General features: G+C 37.9%; 1 protein-coding gene and 1 long non-coding RNA gene across 8 annotated transcripts in view; one reads left to right on the top strand and one right to left on the bottom strand.

Annotated features, from left to right (window-relative positions):
• The window catches only part of CDK14 (cyclin dependent kinase 14), a 226,584-nt gene that overhangs the window by 66,686 nt on the left and 139,538 nt on the right, over positions 1-20,360 (bottom strand). For all 7 annotated transcript variants that reach the window (XM_053410263.1, XM_053410262.1, XM_053410267.1 and 4 more), the window contains 2 exons: positions 13,093-13,156; positions 4,023-4,071 (listed from right to left, as the gene is read on the bottom strand). In XM_053410263.1, coding sequence (XP_053266238.1) covers positions 4,023-4,071; positions 13,093-13,156 — 113 coding nt within the window. The remainder of the gene's footprint in view (positions 1-4,022; positions 4,072-13,092; positions 13,157-20,360) is intronic.
• Positions 1-20,360, top strand: part of LOC128424271 (uncharacterized) — a 40,569-nt gene that overhangs the window by 1,493 nt on the left and 18,716 nt on the right. The gene's annotated exons all lie outside the window — the stretch shown is intronic.

Genomic DNA, 20,360 nt, shown 5'->3' with positions numbered 1-20,360 from the left:
GGCATGGATGGTCGTCAGCCGTGATGAGACAGCTAAAAATACATATAGACTGTTGGTGATGATGGTGATAAAGTGATATAGGAGATAAGCATATTCAGCTTAAAAGCGTAAGAACCACCCAGCTGGATCAGATCAAAGGCCCATCCAGTCCAGCATTCTGTTCTCACAGCAGCCAACCAGATGTTATGGAAAATCCCAAGGAGGACATGAAGACAGTCGCACTCCTGCTTGTGATCCCAGCAATTTTTATTCAGGGACATGCTTCCTCTTATGCTGGAGGCTTTATTGTCCTTTAGTTTTACTGAATCTCCTTTTAAAAGCAGGTTGGTGGCCATGACTTCATATTGTGCTAGCAAATTCCTTGGTTTAACTATGTGTTGTGTGAAGTACTTCCTTTTGCCCACTCTGAATCTCCCAAATTCAAGGTTCACTGAATGACAGCTAGTCAAATCACATAAAACAGAAATGGGGAAACTTCAGCCCTCCAGACTTTGTTGAAATGGCTGTCCTTTGCAGGGATGTCAGAGAATTCTGATGGAAACGGAAGGGGAAATTGCCTGTGTTTGGATATTTGCCCTATGTCCAGAACAGAAAGAAATCCAGCAAAAAATATTGCTATTTGCTGCTGCTTTCAATCTGAAAATGGTATGTGATTCATTACATTCCCCCAATTTGCACTGAAAGAAATGGAATGGAATAACATAATGACAACAAAATTTACATGAATTAAGTTATGTAATTTTACCACAGTGGACACCAAGATGATTAATGTCAGATTGGGTAGAAGACAAACTGCAGCAGAACAGAAACAGCTGGAAGGTAAAACGATGTCTTCTTACATCCTTAGTCCTATATGCTGATTCACAGCGGTCAATATACTTTAAAGTGCTGAATAACTAAGAACAAATTTTAAAAGTATTGTTTGGTCTTATTTTCATAAGCCACACCTTCTCTTCCACCCAGAAGCTTGCTCAGATATTCTATCTCCTGACAGCGGCCTCTTCTATAGTTCACAGGAGGGTCCTGACTTTGGCTGGGTCCCTATTCTGCAGTTTATTCAATACAATGGTTTATCCAGACTACAATACATACTCAGTAAACACTAAAGAGCAAAAATAAAATAAAATAAAATATATTTAAGTAATATCAATGATTGTACCATATACACCCATATATTTCTCTGCATATATGTGAGACTATGATTTTCATTTACATCTGTCTGGATCACTTTATATGCAGAATTGTTCAAAAGAGATTTTAAGTAAGCACATCTACCTTTTCTCAAGTGTTGGGGTACTTGCTCTAAAACAGGAGTTGCCAACTTATGGCTCTCTAGATGTTGTTAGACTACAACTCCCATCATCCATGACCACTGCCCATGCTGGCTGAGGCTGAGAGTTGGAGTTTAAGCAACAGAAAAGTCACAGATAATCTCTGAAGTGATGATTATCTCAAGTAATCATGATTTTATTTTAAAAAATTACTTATTATATGGTATTTATTAAACAAAACTGATTACGGGTGGCTGGAAATAAAAATAGTGACATTAAATGATGGCAAATAGGATTCTTCACTGTTTGCAATTTTCAAAGTGTTGCCTACTGAACTAACCCAAGTGCTCCCCCAAGTGTCCAAAGTGTTCCTTTAATTTTGACACAGTTGCAAAAAAGAAAATTCCTGTTGTATTGCCTGATAATAGAGCTCATAATGCCAGGTACCAGAATTTAGTTTGAAAGACACAGTTACCTCAAGTTATATACTGCCTATGAGATAATTATTCAGTACCTAACAAGTTAGAGGTCTAAATACATCTGCATGTTGTGCTACCAGCTTTATGTTTTATATATAAAGTATATAAAATATATTTAACAGCATAATACTCTGGATACAATTTTATGCTGCCAAGTAAAATATGGGTCACTTGTATTATCAGCCCCAATAACTTTTCATTATGAAAAGCCAAAGCAAACATAGACTTTTGCCCATGGTGTTCAAGGCTTCTTCAGTGTTGGTTCTGGATAGGAAGAGATAGCTTTTATCCACATATGTGAACATTCATACTTTAAACTAGGATTATGGTGAACAGATATGAGTATTGCCTTTTCTCCTGGAGGAAAAACTGATATAGACTCTATAGTTAAGAACTAAACCCGTAGATAAACACTGATTAAAACACAGCTGAAATCAACACATGGCAAAAAGTCATAGTGTTTTAAGGAGATTAAAGTGTTTCCTCTACAGATTCAAATGCAAAGTTTTGATTTTGTCTTATTCTGAAAAGGTTTCAATCTCCTTTTAAATTTCAGGAAGAGATTAAAATAATGTTGTGTTGTATAACTGTGTACATCCTGCCCTTTAATGTCCATGGTTGTGGTTTGTTCCCCAACTCTGCAAATCAAAGATTTTAAAACCAACTCCCAATCACATTATCTTAGTTACTATTATATTTTCCCTTAGAACTTCAACAGTTAAATGGAAAGTTTGGCACAACTTGATAGGTCTAAGGGGATGTACAAATTTTTATGTAATTCAACTCAAATTTGAAAATGTGCATCCCTTTTCACCAAGTACAGCTAGACACATGGCTTGGCAAACATCTTCATCAAACAAATCCCAGAAGTCTGCCAACGAGGCTCACCCTTGTATACTCTCCAGTTTTCAGAAGTTACCACCTTTCAGAGTCAATTCACATTTCACAGGCATAAAACTGGAACTTCTCATAGGACTAGTCATACAAATATTAATAGCAACCTCTTTTTCTGTCTATCTTCACGTAGCCAAAATGGCACCACCCATGCGCAGGGGAGAGAGATATTATAGAGAATCCCTAGGTTACCAGGGAAAATTGGGGAGGGGGACCCAGGGACACACCCCCCACACACACACCCCAAATGACATACAGTGGCCACACACTGCAGAAGATCTGTTTGGCTGTAGGGAGGGGAGGACAGAAAACCAGGGGGAAGAGGAATAGAATGGAACATTGTAAAAGAAGAAATGGCTGGCCAGCTGAAATACTAAACTGAAGTACTCCCCACTGCAACATTTTTCTAGTCCCACTTGCTATATCTAAATGTAACCAAGCCCTCATACTCTTTATTTGAACTTAAACAAATGCATTAAACAAACAGTTGACAAATGTTTGAAACCAAGTCAATTTCAAAACAACAACAGGATGTTTTCAATTAAAATGTTAATATAAACACCATTATCCACAGAGATATTCATAATCAGTAATACAACACTGAAATGTTTGCATCAGAAAAGGTGGAAATCCCTTCCGTATTTCATGAATGTTTATGTAAAATTGGCAAACTAAATCTTTTCCATTTTGAACTACTGTACTATTGTGATAACTTTCATGCATTTATTCATCACATCATTTAAACTGAAGAACAATCCTTTTGCAAAGGCACACAAAGAGCTCGGAATATGTTAAGATAATTTTTAATAAGGATATTCTTTTGGCTTTTATTGTGATCATATCAGGACATTGGAAAATAAAAGGTACTAAGTTTAATCAGAATAATTTTCAGTAAGAGCTTACCAGAAATGTATACCTTATGCAAATTATACTTTTAAATCCAATGCTATTATTGACTTTATTTGCCCCATGATATGAATAAGAACACAGTGGGACTAAATGCATCCCAGTATATCAGTTTATGTAGCCTATGGATTGTACTGTCAGCCAGAATAGAGCCTAGAAGTAGCTGAATCACCTTTAGGCAAATGAGTATTTCCAGTTATTCTGTTCTTAATCCACTTACTCACCCATCTACAACTAACCTACAGGTTCATAACCAGTAAAACTTTCCTTTGTGCATTGTTAATTTCCTACAGTATATCCTCAAGCACAAAAATATACTTCCAACATTTGAGGCAAAAAGTAATCTGGGTAGCTTCTGATACACGAAATACACACAATATTCCAAAATGTGAAGGGATATATATTCTTAATTAGGAAGGACAATCGGCAAGAAATCAGCAACATTGATAGAACATGGTAATAAAAGACTTACTTATTCCAGGCTTGCCTAAGGTTTTTTGCACTGTACTGTGTAAACCGATCTGTAACAAAAAATAAAGATCTCCTGTTTTGTATGAACCTATATAGGAAACATACTTAAAATAGTCTAATAAATACAACAAATACAACTTATTGTGCGGCTCAGTCGCATTAAAAAAAAATTCAAACTATTTTTAAAATACTGCTATTCAACACAAGTTTCCAAGCTAAATTTAACACCCCCCTACCCCAAAAGCTGAGAACAAACTGCAACATCAAGGAGTAACAAAAGGAGTAACAAAAAAAAAAAGCTCAAGAAAATAGAATTAAATTCACATGATGCCTAATATTTATTCATGTAGGCACCAGCTGAAGGCCTCTGGGAGATACTATTCCACAACTGGAAACCACCACTGAAAAGGCCTTGTCTCTGATTGCCATTAACTGCTGACTGTGGTGACATCCTAGAGCAGGACTTCTACTTAAGAATTTTTAAAAACCAAACAGGTTCCTAGGAGAGCCTCTGGTCCTTCAGAAATTTGGCTGCAAGCCTTCCAGAGCTTTATAGGAAAAAACCAGCACCCTGAATTGTGCATGGAGACCACTGAGTTTTTACTACTGGTGAGGTCTTAAATTCAAATACCAGTCAATAATCCGGCTTAATAACATTATGAACCAGGACAGTGTTCTTCAACCTTGTGTTCACAGATATTGTTGGACTACAACTCCCATGAATCCATTGGGCTACCATCCAGGCATAAAGAGTTCTAACTCAACAATATCTGGGGGCACAGGGTTGAAGAACAGTACAGCAGGAAACTTTATACAGTCAGATTAGATTTCTTGTACACAAACACAACCACTTGAGCATTTGTTTCATGGCTCCATATTCCTGATGAAGTAATCTATAACAGCAACAGGAAGAAAAATGAACTGAAACACAGGCTCTTGTGTAGAGACAAGCTGGGAGGTATGCAACTCATATAAACCTCTACTTGGATAAGAATAACCACAGTCCCACAATTACAGTAATTACTTGTTCCTTTGCCCATAATAGTAGCTCAAGAAACAAAAGTTCTTTATTGTTTACAATTCCTCAACCATCAGCGAAGGGAAAGAAGTACTAATTTTACTTTCTTCCTGTTTTGCAGGAGTAAGGGATGGAATTATTCCATGATTATTAGCCTGAGTTTCCCTATTCCTGCAGTAAAGCATGCCTAGCTTCTCCCTCCTTAATGTCTGGGTCCTGGGCCGGATACAAAAACAAGAGAGAAAATAACCCACATGGTGCCTTTGAGATGTTGTTGGACTCCTGTAAGTTCCAGCAAACATGGTCAGGGATGATGGGAGTTTTAGTCCAACAGCATCTGGAGGGCACCACATAGGCTATATCTACTGTACACTGAGCTTGGAAAAAAACATTCAGTGACAGAGCAGCAGGTTTGAGAGAAGAGATGAAGCGACAAACAAATCAACGATATAGTCTGACAAAGATACTGAAGCATAAGCGACGATCAATATGCTTAGTTTAGTGTAACAAAACAGATGGAAGTGGCAGCACTAAAATGTTTCACTTGTTAAATGTGAAAAAATAAAACAGAATTTACAAAATGATGTAAACAAAGACTCAAAGCCCCTAACATTTTTTAAAGTGCCAATGGGAGCAAATCTGGACAAGAAACAAAATCTCTAAAATTAACTTCATTCTCAAACATGCAGTGTAGAGTATGAATGGAAAACATCTGAAATTCTTGCCAAATCTTGCTTCCTTGCCCTTTCCAACTTGCCAACTGGAACTGTGTGTTGTATGGTTTTATTTTGGACTGTCCCTAGATACCAACAGAAGGCCATACTAGCTGATTTTGGGTTTACTAAGAGGTATTGTCAGCTTCCAACTCAAACTAAAATGAAAACAAAAAGACGAACATTTTTTATTGAGGCATAACCTTATCAGCTGTAATTTTGCATCTAATAAAAAGCACACTAGTTCATAAAAGCTCATACCACAATAAAATGTGCTAAGTCTTTTAAGGTACCACAGAATGCTGTGTTGTTTTTCCTGCAAAAGACTAAAAAGGGGAATCCCCAGTAAAGGGAATATGGATTAGAAATACCATCCCCTTGTGATTCAGGATATAAAAGGACAGAGAGATCTATGGGCATGTTGCAAGAAAATGAAATGTCTTTTGAAAACATTGCATAGGACTAACATTTATTTAATTATTATTTACTACCATTATCTATTTCCCACATCTTTCAGGATGCAACTTCTTCCAAGATGACTTACAGAAAACTCTTTCCCTCTGCAACTTTCCCTTTCAAGTTGCTTTCACACCTACCACGAACATTCTGAATACAAACTTGCAAATTACCCAGGATTGGTAAGAAGAGTTTCAAGGGAAATTGGCTGAGAGAAGGGGCTGGTGGACTATTACTACTACTATTACTACACATACTACACATGGCTGGTGCAATTTTATAATATTTCTTATCCACCCTTCACCATATAAAATTGTGTGTGTGTGTGTGTGTGTGTGTGTGTGTGTTTGTGTGTGAAAAGTAAGCTAGAGAGCTGTAGGGAGGCTAGAATGTAAGGAGGCTAGAATACAACTTCACCACTGTTACAGTATAAAAGGATCACAGCAGTCATTGTTTGGAACATATAGTTAGTAGCATGTAAGGACTTTGTGGGAAGTGGGGCAATTTATGGGCCGTTTTATGAATCTAAATTATTTTGCTGCCCAAATGTTATTTCAAACTTATTCTGGACCAAAATGGGTTGGGAACTGTGAGACTACATACCTCTTATTTGCATTTTTTCTGTTCAAAATTCTTAAAAGCCTTATGCTCTGCTCTAAACCTTTCTTAAAGCAATTCAGTAAGCACCACATTTACAAATCTCAGGGGAGAAAATAATCCTTTTAGAGGAAAAATAGAATTTTATAGCTCCTGAATTTCAAACTACATCACTTGCAGCACAATTATGGTCTCTGGTTGCCTAATTATTGCCCCAAATCTCCTGAGTACCTTATTTACTCATCTTGCTCTCCAAGACATCTATAAATCACTTCATAAACTCTCTAGGCAAATAAAGCTATTGGATAACAACTGCTGGCCTACTTTATTTTTATTTTTTTAAAATAAATATACCTGTATGGTGTTTTGACTTATCACTGGTAACTTTTATATTAAGGCAAAAAACATCCATGATAACCTTTCATTCAAAATAAAGCATTTGGCATTTATGAGAGTCAAATGTAGTCTTCCAATTTGGTTACCCAAAACACAGGATAAAATTTTGATTTCCCGATAATATTCAGAATATTAATACCTAAGTTTAATAAAGAAGTCTACATTGTGACAACAAAATCATGTAAAACTTGGATTTACCTAATCCTGAGAACCTAATTTAAGGTTCAGGTATACATCCAATAGCCAGTGTTCAGGAGTAAATTTTAAAAGTTTGATGTATTTTCTTTAAAAACAAAACACCTTCTCTGACTTGCCATTCTCTACATCAGGGGTCCTCAAAGTATATTCCGCGGGCCGCCTCTGGCCCGCAAGGGTCCTAAACCTGGCCCACCCGCCGCCGCCTCCACCCTTCCCTTCCCTGCCCTCCTGTCTTAAGCAAAGAGTTTGTGATGCTGGTCTTGGCAAGTGTCCTATAAAAAGCGCTCCTTGCACCCCTGGCCAAGGGAAAAGGCAGCAGCCACACCGCTTCTACCTCCAGCTTGGCACTCACCCGCAGCTGCCGCCGCTGCTCTTCCTCACCAGCAAGAGTCACGTGGCGGGCTGCTCTTTCCCGCTGCCTTTGGTCTCAGCGGTGGTAACAGCAGGGAGAGTCCAGCTGGGAGATCAAGCGGCGTTGCTATTTTAAAGTTGGTTCTTCTCCCTGCCTCTCCCTTTGCCAGGGAGTTCCTCAAACTCCAGGATCAACATGAGTGCCAGAGCTGGGGGTGAGGTTGCTGGTCTGTTTGTGCTGCAAGGAGTCTGCGCCTGGCTACTCGTGAGCAGCGCTGCAGTTGTAGGGTGGGTTGCATGCATGGGATGAGTGGAGAGATATCTTTGATCGCCACAGCCAACTTGAGCGGGATGCTGCCTGAGGAAGAGCGGGAGGGAGAGAGAAAGAGAGCCGACTTGCTATCCTTCCTGCTGCGATGAGCACTGGAGGTGGCCATTGATCTTCACAGAATTCCCTGCGAGTCATGTAAGTGTTCTAGAGTTGGAATGGGGAAGGATCCGCACCGAGCTTGGACTTCAGGGGTGGCATTGGAAATTATTTCTGGAAAGCAAGTTATTCTAAAGCTCTCTCTGCCTTCCCATTAGGGAGGAAGGGCCTTTGTAATAAATGGGAAATGACTGCACTGTTGGCAAAAGTATATGACTGTCCTGACAGTGCTGTGACTAGCAGCGACAAATATGGAACTGGATATTGACCATCTCTTTAGCCAAAAGCAGGCCCATACTTCCCACTGAAATACTTATAAGTTTATGTTGATTAAAATCGTTCATTTTAAATATTGTATTGTTTTTTTCCTGTTTTTTGTGCACTACAAATAAAATATGTGCAGTGTGCATAGGAATTAGTTCATATTTTTTTCAAGCTATAGTCCGGCCCCCAACAGTGTTTGAGGGACAGTGAACTGGCCCCTTGTTTAAAAAGTTTGAGGACCCCTGCTCTACAGCATAAAAGCCTATTAAACTGTGTTGTTTTTGGTACACACACCTATTACATTAATTTTGACTTTTTAATAACACTTTGGAGCTGTTTCCGGAAGCACATTTATTTATTATCTAGTATGCTCATGCCTAATAGCATTGCTGAACTAAACAGCTAAACTGCCTTGACTCCGAGGGAAAGAAATGTGGGAGAGGCACCCTGAGGAAATAATAATAATTTTATTTATTTATTTATTTATTTATTTATTTATTTATTTATTTATTTATACCCCGCCCATCCGGCTGAGTTTCCCCAGCCACTCTGGGCAGAAAGGAAAAGTACAAGCTCAAAGCAGGGCAGAAAAGAGGCAGTGCATGCATTTATTTGTTTTATTACATTTTATCTGATTAAGTGTGCATATTTGCCTACTATTTTCCCCCATGTTCACCCGATATCTCCTACTCTCTCATTGATTTGAGTTCCTACTTCAGTTTCCACCAGAAATGTCTAACAGGGATATTTTACTGTTCAGAGCAGCTCCTTAATAAAGTTACTAATTAATCCCACATACTGCTTTAGGGGCCTGGATCCCAGCATCCCTCTACTGGTCCTCATATATCACAGAGGAGGAAACAGAAGTGTGCTTTTTATCCATTTGATTTTGTGTGCTTGGCTCCTAAGGCAACACAACAAGGAGTGTGAGAGAGGAAAAGTACTGATGTTCATAGTTTTGTCCTAGAAAGAAGAGCACTGTGTTCTGCAATAATGAGTAAGTGCTAATTATCTTGCCTGGAAGGTTGCAAGAAGCTGAATAAAATGGGAGGTTTTGTGGTGTTTTGCTTTTGGCTCAGACGAGAACTTGAGCATGGAATACTTCTCTGAAATATCTTAAAATTCTTTTTGTTAAACACTTGTATGAGAGCGCAAAACATGACACAGCAATAATATACCATATTTTTCTGTCTCTAAGATGCCCTCGTCTATAAGATGCTCCCTATTTTGGGGGCCTCAAAATTTAGAAAATGGGGGGGATTGAGCTTTCAGGGAGGATTATTTGGTGGGAATGCAGAAAATCACTCACCCACCAGAACGCAGCACACAAACGCTCGCGTCACTTACAATCGACGCTTACAATCTTGGGCTTGCACTTCATTCCGGCGGGTGAGCAATTTTCGGCATCTCCCCCGACCAATCAAGAGGCCAATTGCCGCTTACAATACGGGCTCGTGCCAAAAAACCATTCGCGTGCACGCGCCCCCCCCCCAGCACTACCCATGTATAAGACAAACCTAAATTTCTAACCTCATTTTTGGGTCAAAAAAGCTCGTCTTACACACGGAAAAATACGGTACTATGTACATCCTTTGATACCAGTTCAGTCTGTATCTTGGGCCAGTACTGCCACAGTTTCTGCCCAGAATAGATTATTATGCAATCATCCCAGGAAGGAATATTGTCTCAACATTATGTTATACCAAATCACACCTTGGAAAGGCAGGGAGAGTTTCTTAAATTCAGGTGCTAATAATAGTTTAAGATGACATGGATTTTGAACTCTCAAGTTTGTTTTTAAACATTGCTTAAGAGTTATTTTTAATATATTAAGCAGTATAGAAATTAAATAATCAATGAAATGTAAAAAGTTGTCGATATTTAATTGTCACCAGCCATTTTAAACTTAGTAGCTGTTAATGACTTTCTTCCTTCTGCTCAAAAGCTCTTGTTTTCTGCTGAAAACCTAGCTAAGCTTAGACATCAAAGCCTTTTAGCAGATGCTAACTTTCTCTTCATCAGTGTTTTCTGCATACTTTTTTCCTAAGTCAATTAGAATTGGAACAAAAAAATAGACACACTAGGCAGAAATGCATGATTACAGTGCAGTGAGCACACAATTTGATAGCTTTTGTCAGTATGCATTTTACCTGCTATATGCAGGCACTATTATCATCAGATGAATGCAGTATTTCATGTGGAGAGAAATACTGTACGAGTGAAGAAGCAGCACATTTGTGAGTTCTTTTGCATCACACCTGTCAGTGTGTGTGAAAAGGATTTTTGCAGCTTCTGTGTGGCAGCCATGCAGTTTAAATCAGCCTTAGGTTCTTAAGATTCCATTATAAAGCAAACGCAGAAACATTTTTTTTTTACCTTATAAAAAGAACCAAACAACTTTCCTCCCACATTAATACCAAAGTGTTAAACTAAGAGCATCAATAAGATGCTTATCTAGCAGCCAAATATAATGGCAGCAAATCCATGTATTTAAAATACAAATCTGATCAAATCACATGGAAACCTGGGAAAGAGGTTTTCCCACTCTCTCTTTCCTCACACACTTCTAGTATTGAAGCTCAGTTGAGGAGAAATCACCAGGTGTGGAGAGACTGTTGGACTGTGGGTGAAGACGGTTCGACTTCTCCCAGATTCATCCACCTATTCTTTTCGCTGTTAAGAATGTTTACATCCATGTTTACATCTGTATTGATCTACTGCAACCACATCTAATTTGTTTCTGCCAAAGGGAATTCAGAGCACTTGGCACTTTTGAGAAGTCATGAAGACTACAAGTAATAGTTGCTAGTAAAGGATAATATTTTGGATTACAAATTTGTATAGAATTAGATCAAGTTTGAAAGAACAAGAGTCTAAAAAATTATTACTCACAGAAAAAGAGTGATAACATTCAGCTGGCTTTTTCCAACTGACAATCATCTGTACCTTTCCAACTACAGTGTTTTAAAGCTAGTGTTTTAAATCACAACTAGCAAAGCATATAGCATTTAACCAGAGAAACATAAATCTAACACAATGGCCATCTTAAAATATAGCCCATATAACATTCCCTTTTCAGTGTGTTTCCCTGAATCCGCTCTATTAAGAAAAATTACAAACACACGACACATATACACAAATTAAAATAAAATCAAACAGAATTAACCAGCTCAGAAAGGTTTCTTGACTGCCACCTACTGGCAAAACCCCCCAATTTTTCAAGTATGCTAGCCACTGTGATGCTTTTCAGATGCTGCTGGACTCCATCAGCCTCAACCAGCATGGTTAATGATAAGGAATTATGGGAGCCGTAGTCAACTACCTCTGAAGTAAACTATTCTAAACTCAAATTCTTCACTGGAAAAACACCACCACATTTTTACAGAATTAAACAACAGTAGCAGCCTTAGCAATGTACTAAAATGAGTGCCTTTCAAAGTAACCTAGCTTGTATTCTTAAATTTATACATTTATTTTTAAATCATATTTTCTGAAATGTTAGCTACTTTGTATTTCCAGGGGGTTGGAAGACCAAATACTTTAAATTTATATTTATAAAGTGTAGAAGACTGTCAATTTTATAGCAAAATTGGGAGAGAGTTGGTAAGAGAGTGGAATTTTTAAAAAACAACAGGGAAAATGAAAATGTATTATGGCTTACAACAAACACATTTCCAAGATGATATTCAGGGACAAGAGCGGGGATAACAACTTATCAAATATTTTAACTTAGAAGGTTGAGATTCTTAGGAAGCGGGATTCTATACCAACTTCCACTTTCTGTGTGCTTAGTTGAAACCATGACCACATGTACCTAGTAATAAAGGGAGTTTGGGCAGTCTTCAGCAAAACAGGGGCTCCTCTTCAGGAAGTTATCAGCATTCAGATAAAAACAAATGACTAAGATGACATTAAACTAAACCCAGTGAAATTCTGGAGAGTAAATGATTGGACATCAGATGTTACATTACGTTACGTTACGTCATTTATACAAAAAATAGGTGAAAGTAAAAAATGCAAGTCAATTTTATTGAGATAAATTTTCAGTATGCAGTTGAGATGCCAACTGGCCAATGGCTAAGTTAGAGCTATGTCACCCTGACGGTGCCAGGGTATCTCTGCAGAAGTAAGGTATCTCAGAGGGGCATATAATTGTGATGTTTGCCACTAGGATTTATAAACCAACAGGGTGAGGATGACTTTCCTGAGATCCTGTAGGGAGTAGCACCACTAACCTGAGCAAGGCCTATAGAGAGAATGGAAAGATGGTAATGTAAACAGCCTCACTTCTCTGGTTGAAGTTTGGGGAAAGAATGGCCAAGACAAAGCACAGTGACTGCGCAGTAACTTGGAAAGGGTCAGAGCGCTGTGACAAAGCAACTACTGGGCACGCAGAAGGTGCCAAGGTTAATTCCTGGCATCTCCAGGCTGTGAAAGATTCCTGTATGAAACCCAGGAGAATCATTGCTAATCAATGTGGACAATACTGAACCAGACAAACCAAGACCAGCTTCCTATATAGCTAGAAGCAGGTTGCAGCATACTCATCAGCTGAAATCTGAAAGGGCACCTTTGTTTATAATGCCAGAATCTTTTCGCAATAGAAATGGTATTTAAATATGAAATCTGATGGCAAGGTCTTGAAACCTACCTGGCTTGAAATGGGGCAGAGAATGAACTCCAGGCCATGAATCTTCATTTGGGGTTCCAAGCACCTACAAGTAAACAGAGCCAAATACATTAAAATACAGATGGCCACTTCGTGTAAAATATTTTATGATTGATTTAAGTTAAGAATACAGTGGTACCTCAGGTTACATACGCTTCAGGTTACAGACGCCGCTAACCCAGAAATAGTGCTTCAGGTTAAGAACTTTGCTTCAGGATGAGAACAGAAATTGTGCTCCGGCGGCGCGGCAGCAACAGGAGGCCCCATTAGCTAAAGTGGTGCTTCAGGTTAAGAACAGTTTCAGGTTAAATACGTACCTCTGGAACGAATTAAGTACTTAACCTGGGGTACCACTGTAATGTATTGATTTGCCCAAGGTTTTAAAAGATTTACTATTTCAGGATTTACTACAAAAGAACAAGAACTAATCATTTAAACTTTATGGACATCCATGTTCATCAGGTCATTTATAACCAGAATACCAAGTCATTATTTATGTACTACCTGATACAAAGAGGCTTACTGTTAATTAATTCAACACTGAAAACTACATTATTAAAGAAATCAAAATCAGCATCAATAACCATGGGGAGCACTGCAGTGGGAGACTTCAGCATCTAAGCCACAATGTGTCTGTATGTTTGTAGCAATAAGTTCCACAAATTCTTTTTTTTAGCATGCTTTATTTGCTGTTTGCATTTTTTCTTTTCTTTTTTGCCAAAGTTTGGGTCCCTTCAATGGTCCTGTTCTCCCTTCTTACAGTTCTTTAATCTTTAAACTGCACTTGGAGAGGATAGCCCTTAAAACAAACAACTCCTTCAGACAGAGAACTGTGTTTTGTATACAAAATAGATGGCTACCCTGAACAGATATTTTTCTTACTTAATTTGCAAAAGAAGCCCTAACTAAGTTTGCATTTTAAAACATATTAATATATAAGCAACACCATGACTTTTACTCCTTAATCATCACCTTTCACATTAGAGACAGACTGGGTATTATAATAGCAAGTAGCCTTGAAGAGTCTGATAATTATTAAAGTAGTGTTTGTGGAAGATATGGCTAGTGATCAGTGTGCAAAGACTGTAGAGTTTGAATGCAATTTCCAAATTTCTGCTCAGGAGTAGCTCTACATTAGCCAAAGCTACCTCACATGAAAGTGAAAGTACAGAAGAATTGCAAATATGTTGTATGCATCCCCCCCATACACACTCTGCAGTATATAACAGCAACCATGTAATATTTCACTTTGACCAGGAGAGGGAGGCAGAGAATTGAAATTAGAAAGGCACATTATTCTTACAGTAGCATGCCATCAGACAACACCACATTGGAAACCACTAAAACTAACGGGGGGGGGGAGGGAAGGGGAGCACAGCACACAGGGTAGTGCAGCACTATCAAAAGTTTAAAAGGCATATTATTGCAAATGCTTTTCATAAGTAAGGTTGGTTTCAACATACTGGGTGAGATCGCATTGTCACAAATACTGAAAGAGAAAGGAGTCCAAGACGGATGAGGATTTCTTAAAGGTGAAATATTGAAAGCACAAATGCAGAAAATTCAAAGAAAAATGGGAGGCATCTAAAGAAATCAGTGTGGCTGCATATACTTACAGATGAACTGAGATTTAAGAAGGGCATGTTTAAGAAATGGAAGAATGGGAAAATCAAGAAGGAAGGGTATACACAACTTGCCAACAGTTGCAGGAGGAAGATCAGGAGAGTCAAAGGTCAGAATGAGTTCAGGCTACCAAGAGAGGCCAAAAATAATTTAAAAGTTTTCTTCAGCTATGTTCAAGGCAAGAGGAAGAACAAGAAAGCAGTAGGTCCTCTGCGTGGAGATACATGATGTAGCAGCAAAAGAAGCTAATGCTATTCTAGGCTGCATCAACCAAGATGATCAAGGGTTTGGAAACCAAGCCTTATGAGGAACAGATGAAGGAGTAGGGTATGTTTAGCCTGGTAAAGGGGAGACTGAAAGAAGATGTGATAGCCATCTTCAAATATCTAAAGGGCTGTCACATGGAAGATGGAGAAAGCTTGTTATCTCCTGCTCTGGAGGCTGGGAATTGAACCAATGGAATCAAGTAGATTCTGACTAAACATCAGGACAGTAAGAGCTGTTCGACAGTGGAACAGACTCCCACAGGAGGTTTTGAAGCAGAGGTTGGATGGTCATCTGTCATGCATGCTTTAGCTGAAATTCCTGCATTGTAGGCGGCTGGACTAGATGCCCTTGGGGTCCCTTCCAACTCTACAATTCTATGGTTCTATAAGAACCTATTCGTTCAGTTTCAAAACTGCAGACAATCAGCAACTCTCAGTTAGTAATCTTCCCACAATTTTCTTCAATTAGGAGAACAGAGCAAGGCAAGATAGTTTAAAGCGGGCATGGAAATTTAGATTATTTATTTAAAATAAATGTGCAGTTGCAACCTTCAAGAAGCAAGCAAAGTTCAGACAGCCATATGTGGATTCACAGAGTATCTTCAATTCAATCCTGTGGCAATTAATTGTTTACATGACACTACTTCAAATATACAGCAGTTTCTTTGGGTAAAAGTAGCCCCCCAATTTCTGCAATATTTCATACTACTTTAGACCCAGCGAGAAAGGCAGTAATGAGAGAACAATGTGAAAAGAAAAACTGTAATTTAGTGCTTGTAGAGGTTCTTTAAGAAACTGACCAATAGGTTTTTTTCTCCTCAAAAGATAGTTCTGAACAGGACCACAAGAAAATAAACAAACCTTATAAGAAACAGCAGTGTGCCCCATGCTGCTTCCATTACTAATGTCTTCTACGTCTGGAAGAAGCTTTCTCCAATGTTTGAAAGTTCTCCCTGAAAGTTTACTGTAATCCCTTTGATCTATGCCTTTTGCTGTCAATTAAAAACCTGTTTCCTCAGACATTTACAGTGGTACCTCAGGTTAAGTACTTAATTCGTTCCGGAGGTCCGTTCTTAATCCTGAAACTGTTCTTAACCTGAAGCACCACTTTAGCTAATGGGGCCTCACGCTGCCACCACGCCACCGGAGCATGATTTCTGTTCTCATCCTGAAGCAAAGTTCTTAACCCAAGGTACTATTTCTGGGTTAGCGGAGTCTGTAACCTGAAGCGTATGTAACCTGAAGCATATATAACCTGAGGTACCACTGTACTGGGTTACTTTAGTGCTAATTGGTTGAGATTTGAAAGTTATTTATTGTCAATGTAATTTTTATTGTGATTTTTAAGGTGTTTTAGAAAATTTATACACAGAACATATGAGTATTGTTGCAATAATTACAGCAAATCATCACTCTGTTTTCTATTTACCAATGGCATAACAGAGGCCATAAACTAGATACTTAAGTGACAGTAAAGATCACGAAGAAATTGCATTCTTCAGATTAATTCTTGGCTTATATGAAAAGCTTAAAAAGGCAAAAGAGACAGATGTAACTACTAGCAGCATATATTATGTATGTTGACTCAGTATTTTGAGTGACAATTCCGTCTATGCCTCATCAACCCTCTTTGCAAGGCACAATATGATAGCTTATTGTCAAGCTCAATATTCGAGAGAAAATGCATGAACATTTCTGCCACTATAAGCATTAGTTTCCATAAGAGATAATAAATCAGGCTCTTTGATATTCTTTACATTCATGAAGGAAGAGAAAATGAATTTAAGGCCAAGAAATATATTCTAGTATGTTGCGATTCTGGGGCAGGCAGACTAGACAATTACAGCATAGCATTCCAGGGAATGCACATCTACAAAGGTCCCACTTGGGTATTTGGCAATACACACACACTAACAAAAACAAATGCACCCAACTGAGACACCACAAAGAATCTATCAATTATAAAAATGACTTCATAAGGATCCATGATAACTAATCTGCATTATTTGTATACATCTGTAGAACTAATGAATAGGGCATATAAAACAGCAGCAAAAATCATGACATTTCTGCCCATCTGATTAATTACGGTATGTTAGTAAGTCTTTACAATGTTCGTGTCTGCATTTTGTCTAGGGCAGGTATTATTTCTATGGATGAAACTCTATTACTGCAAATATTACTATAATGTACACTTTTTATTTTCAGTCATCAAAATTGTCTCTTATTTTCATATGTGTGAGAGAAATAGAACAGTAAGAATGATGGGCTGTAATAAGATACTTAAAGTCTTTAAAGCCCTACCTGTTAATGGTTGCGTATAAGCAGGCTTGATGGTGGGTCATTTTTATTTCAGATTTCTATTAATATGGAATTCTATCTTCGTAATTAAACATTCATTTGTCTAATACAAGATAACAAGGGAACAGAAAATCCAGTAGGCTCCATTTCCAATGCCATGGTCTATAAAATATGCATTTTGGTAATATGCCCAGTTGTTAATTTTTTCATAAAGTGAACCACTGAACCACATGAAAACTGGTAAGGTTTTAAGCACAGTTTCAGGACTATAAAACACAGAAAGGCATACTTCTAGCAATGTAGTAGTGCCTTCTAGAAAATGTATTAAGAGTACATTTTGTTCTGCATAGAAGGGAACATTACACAGAACTGCAGGTAATGTTAACTCATTGAGGATCTGTGGAGTACATTTTATAAATGAAGTTAGTTGTAAACTAACTACAAAAAAGACAAAACAGAAGACAGTCACTATTAAGCCTTTAATCACTGAAATGCACGTCAGCTGCAAAAAATCTACATTTAATTTATACCCAATATTGTGCTACATGACTGAATCAACTAATCACATTCATTATATGTGCTATAGCAACCAAACCTAGGACAGTAATGTGATAATGTTCATACATGAAACACCTATGCTATGCAGTGATGCCAGAGGGACTATTGGATAGGGCTGGGAAGAGCCTGGTCACTTCCCATCTTAGTCATGGAAGTCACTGGAAACCTTGGGCCACTAACCTTCAATCAGACTAATCTATCTCACAGGGTTTCAGTGAGGATAAAATGGGAAGGAACCATGAAATCTGGAGTTTAGCTTCTTGAAAGAAAAGCAGTACAGAAATTGAAGAAACTAAATATGTATGTTGCAGCAAAACCAGAAGCCTTCATGTGCCCCACCTGCAATAAAGAATGCCTCTTCTGCATCTGTCTCTACAGTCACAGCAGGTGCTATAACTCTCCAGCAGTTTGACTTTACATTCTTCCATTGTCTCCCAAAACAGATGGATGCCAACAAGTGAAGAGATATGCCAAGATTAAAAACTTGGGAGAGAACGCCTGAAAGACACCTGTGCTTTTATTGAATACTCACCTTGAAAATATCAAAATGAACAAACAACACATCAAATTGGGTTTAAAATGCCAATCACTACTTAGCGCTGACAAAAATGAATAAAGACTTGCCATATTCCTATTCAGCATTAGGAACAATGTCATATATATTTTTCTCTGATATGATTGCTTGGATATAATCATAAATCATTACCACTCTTGGGAAGACTAGTAGGTGACCTTTTTAATTCTTCCATGATTAGTCATGGTTTTTTGAATTTCTTTTATTCATAAGAATATTTCTAAACTGACAACTCGTAAGAAAAATATACTGATTTGCAGTGAGCACTGGGAATCTATTGAGTAATTTTCATTTGTTCTCTCCAAATAAACATGTATTAAGGTAAGCTTTCTTGCCTTCTTTGAAAACCTGCAGTAATAGTTAAGTTGCTACAGCTCTTTTGAAGTTAAGCAAATAATGTAACATTTATTCTTAAAACTCTTTACTAGCATGCACAGCTTTAATAGAGATAGTCACTTGTTCCAGGTAACAAGAGAAAAAAGAACAGTTGGTGGCGCAATAAAGGAAATGAAGATATGAGTAACACTTAGCATAATGCTTTGTATCATGCTAAGATCAAATAGACTGCAGCCAATTACCATAGCGTAAATGCTGCATACGTATACATCTTAGGTCTTATTTTATTTTCACGTTTTATACATACTCCCAAGTTATTTATGAACAGTTCTATTTCGTTTAGTCCTTCTCTATTGGCTATGTCTATGGTTCTAAAATTTTATCCTAGAGACTACATCCTCACTGAGGTTTTCCTCCACCAGATTCACGACACTAAGCGGAGAGAGTGTTAATAACATTCACTCTTCATTTATGTTGAATTGAGATTAGACGCAGGGCCTCTTATTTCTCCCCAGCTGAGGGGCCACACTAAGCTGAAACAATAGCTTTTAAGCCACTAAGAGTAAACAACCACACAGGGTGCTTTTAGTGCTTTTAAATTAACCTTAATGTGAGTTTGGCTGACAATAGGTAATCTGATAGTGAACTGTTACTGGCACTGGAAATATAGAAGGGCCACTAAGGTCCTTGATGCCTGCTTCACTGGCAATATATTGCAGAGAGAAAGCAACAGTAACCAAAGCAAGGTTCTTTGAACAGAGTGATGATTCCACTCTGAATCTTCCTATTGAAAAGAAGTATGAATTGGCCATTGGAGTCGTTCACATTTCTTTCAATGTTAAACCAACTCTGTTTATATGTTGAAACAAGTGTGCCAAAACTAAATTAAACAGGACTATGGTGACTCAATAATGCTTAAACAGTTAACTGGATCAATCCCACAGAACCAAGTGTTTTAAACTCCAACATGTCATAGTGACTACAAGAGTTTTTCCAATTTTACAAATGTAAATGAGCTCATAAAAGATTAAACCAAGTAATTATTCATTGTTTAAACAAACAACAACAAAAACAAAAACAAAAAAACCCTGTGATGTACATCACATTATATGATGCTATTTTGGCATACTCCATATACCAGAAATATTCTCAGTTTGATCTAGACTCAAAAGGGAGAAAGAGTGATCTAGTTTGATCTAGACCTGAAAGGTAAAGAAAAAGTAGAAGATAAACCAGGGTAGCTGAAAATGTAATTAAGGATGCTATTAATTGTACAAATCACTGTACTTGTCACTTCTTATGAAAACAGTGGAAGAAATGAACAGTGTAAGAGCAAGTCTTATTCATAATCATAGACTGGAGTAACTAGGTATTTTTTCTAGTATAGTGGTACCTCAGGTTAAGTATTTAATTCGTTCCAGAGGTCCATTCTTAACCTGAAACTGTTCTTAACCTGAAGCACCACTTTAGCTAATGGGGCCTCCCACTGCCGCCATGCCACCGGAGCACAATTTCTGTTCTTATCCTGAAGGAAAGTTCTTAACCCGAGGTACTATTTCTGGGTTAGCGGAGTCTGTAACCTGAAGCATATG

Source organism: Podarcis raffonei, chromosome 12, assembly GCF_027172205.1.
Source record: "Podarcis raffonei isolate rPodRaf1 chromosome 12, rPodRaf1.pri, whole genome shotgun sequence".
In the NCBI taxonomy this organism is placed as follows: domain Eukaryota; kingdom Metazoa; phylum Chordata; class Lepidosauria; order Squamata; family Lacertidae; genus Podarcis; species Podarcis raffonei.
This window is presented reverse-complemented; position numbering and strand designations above follow the sequence as displayed.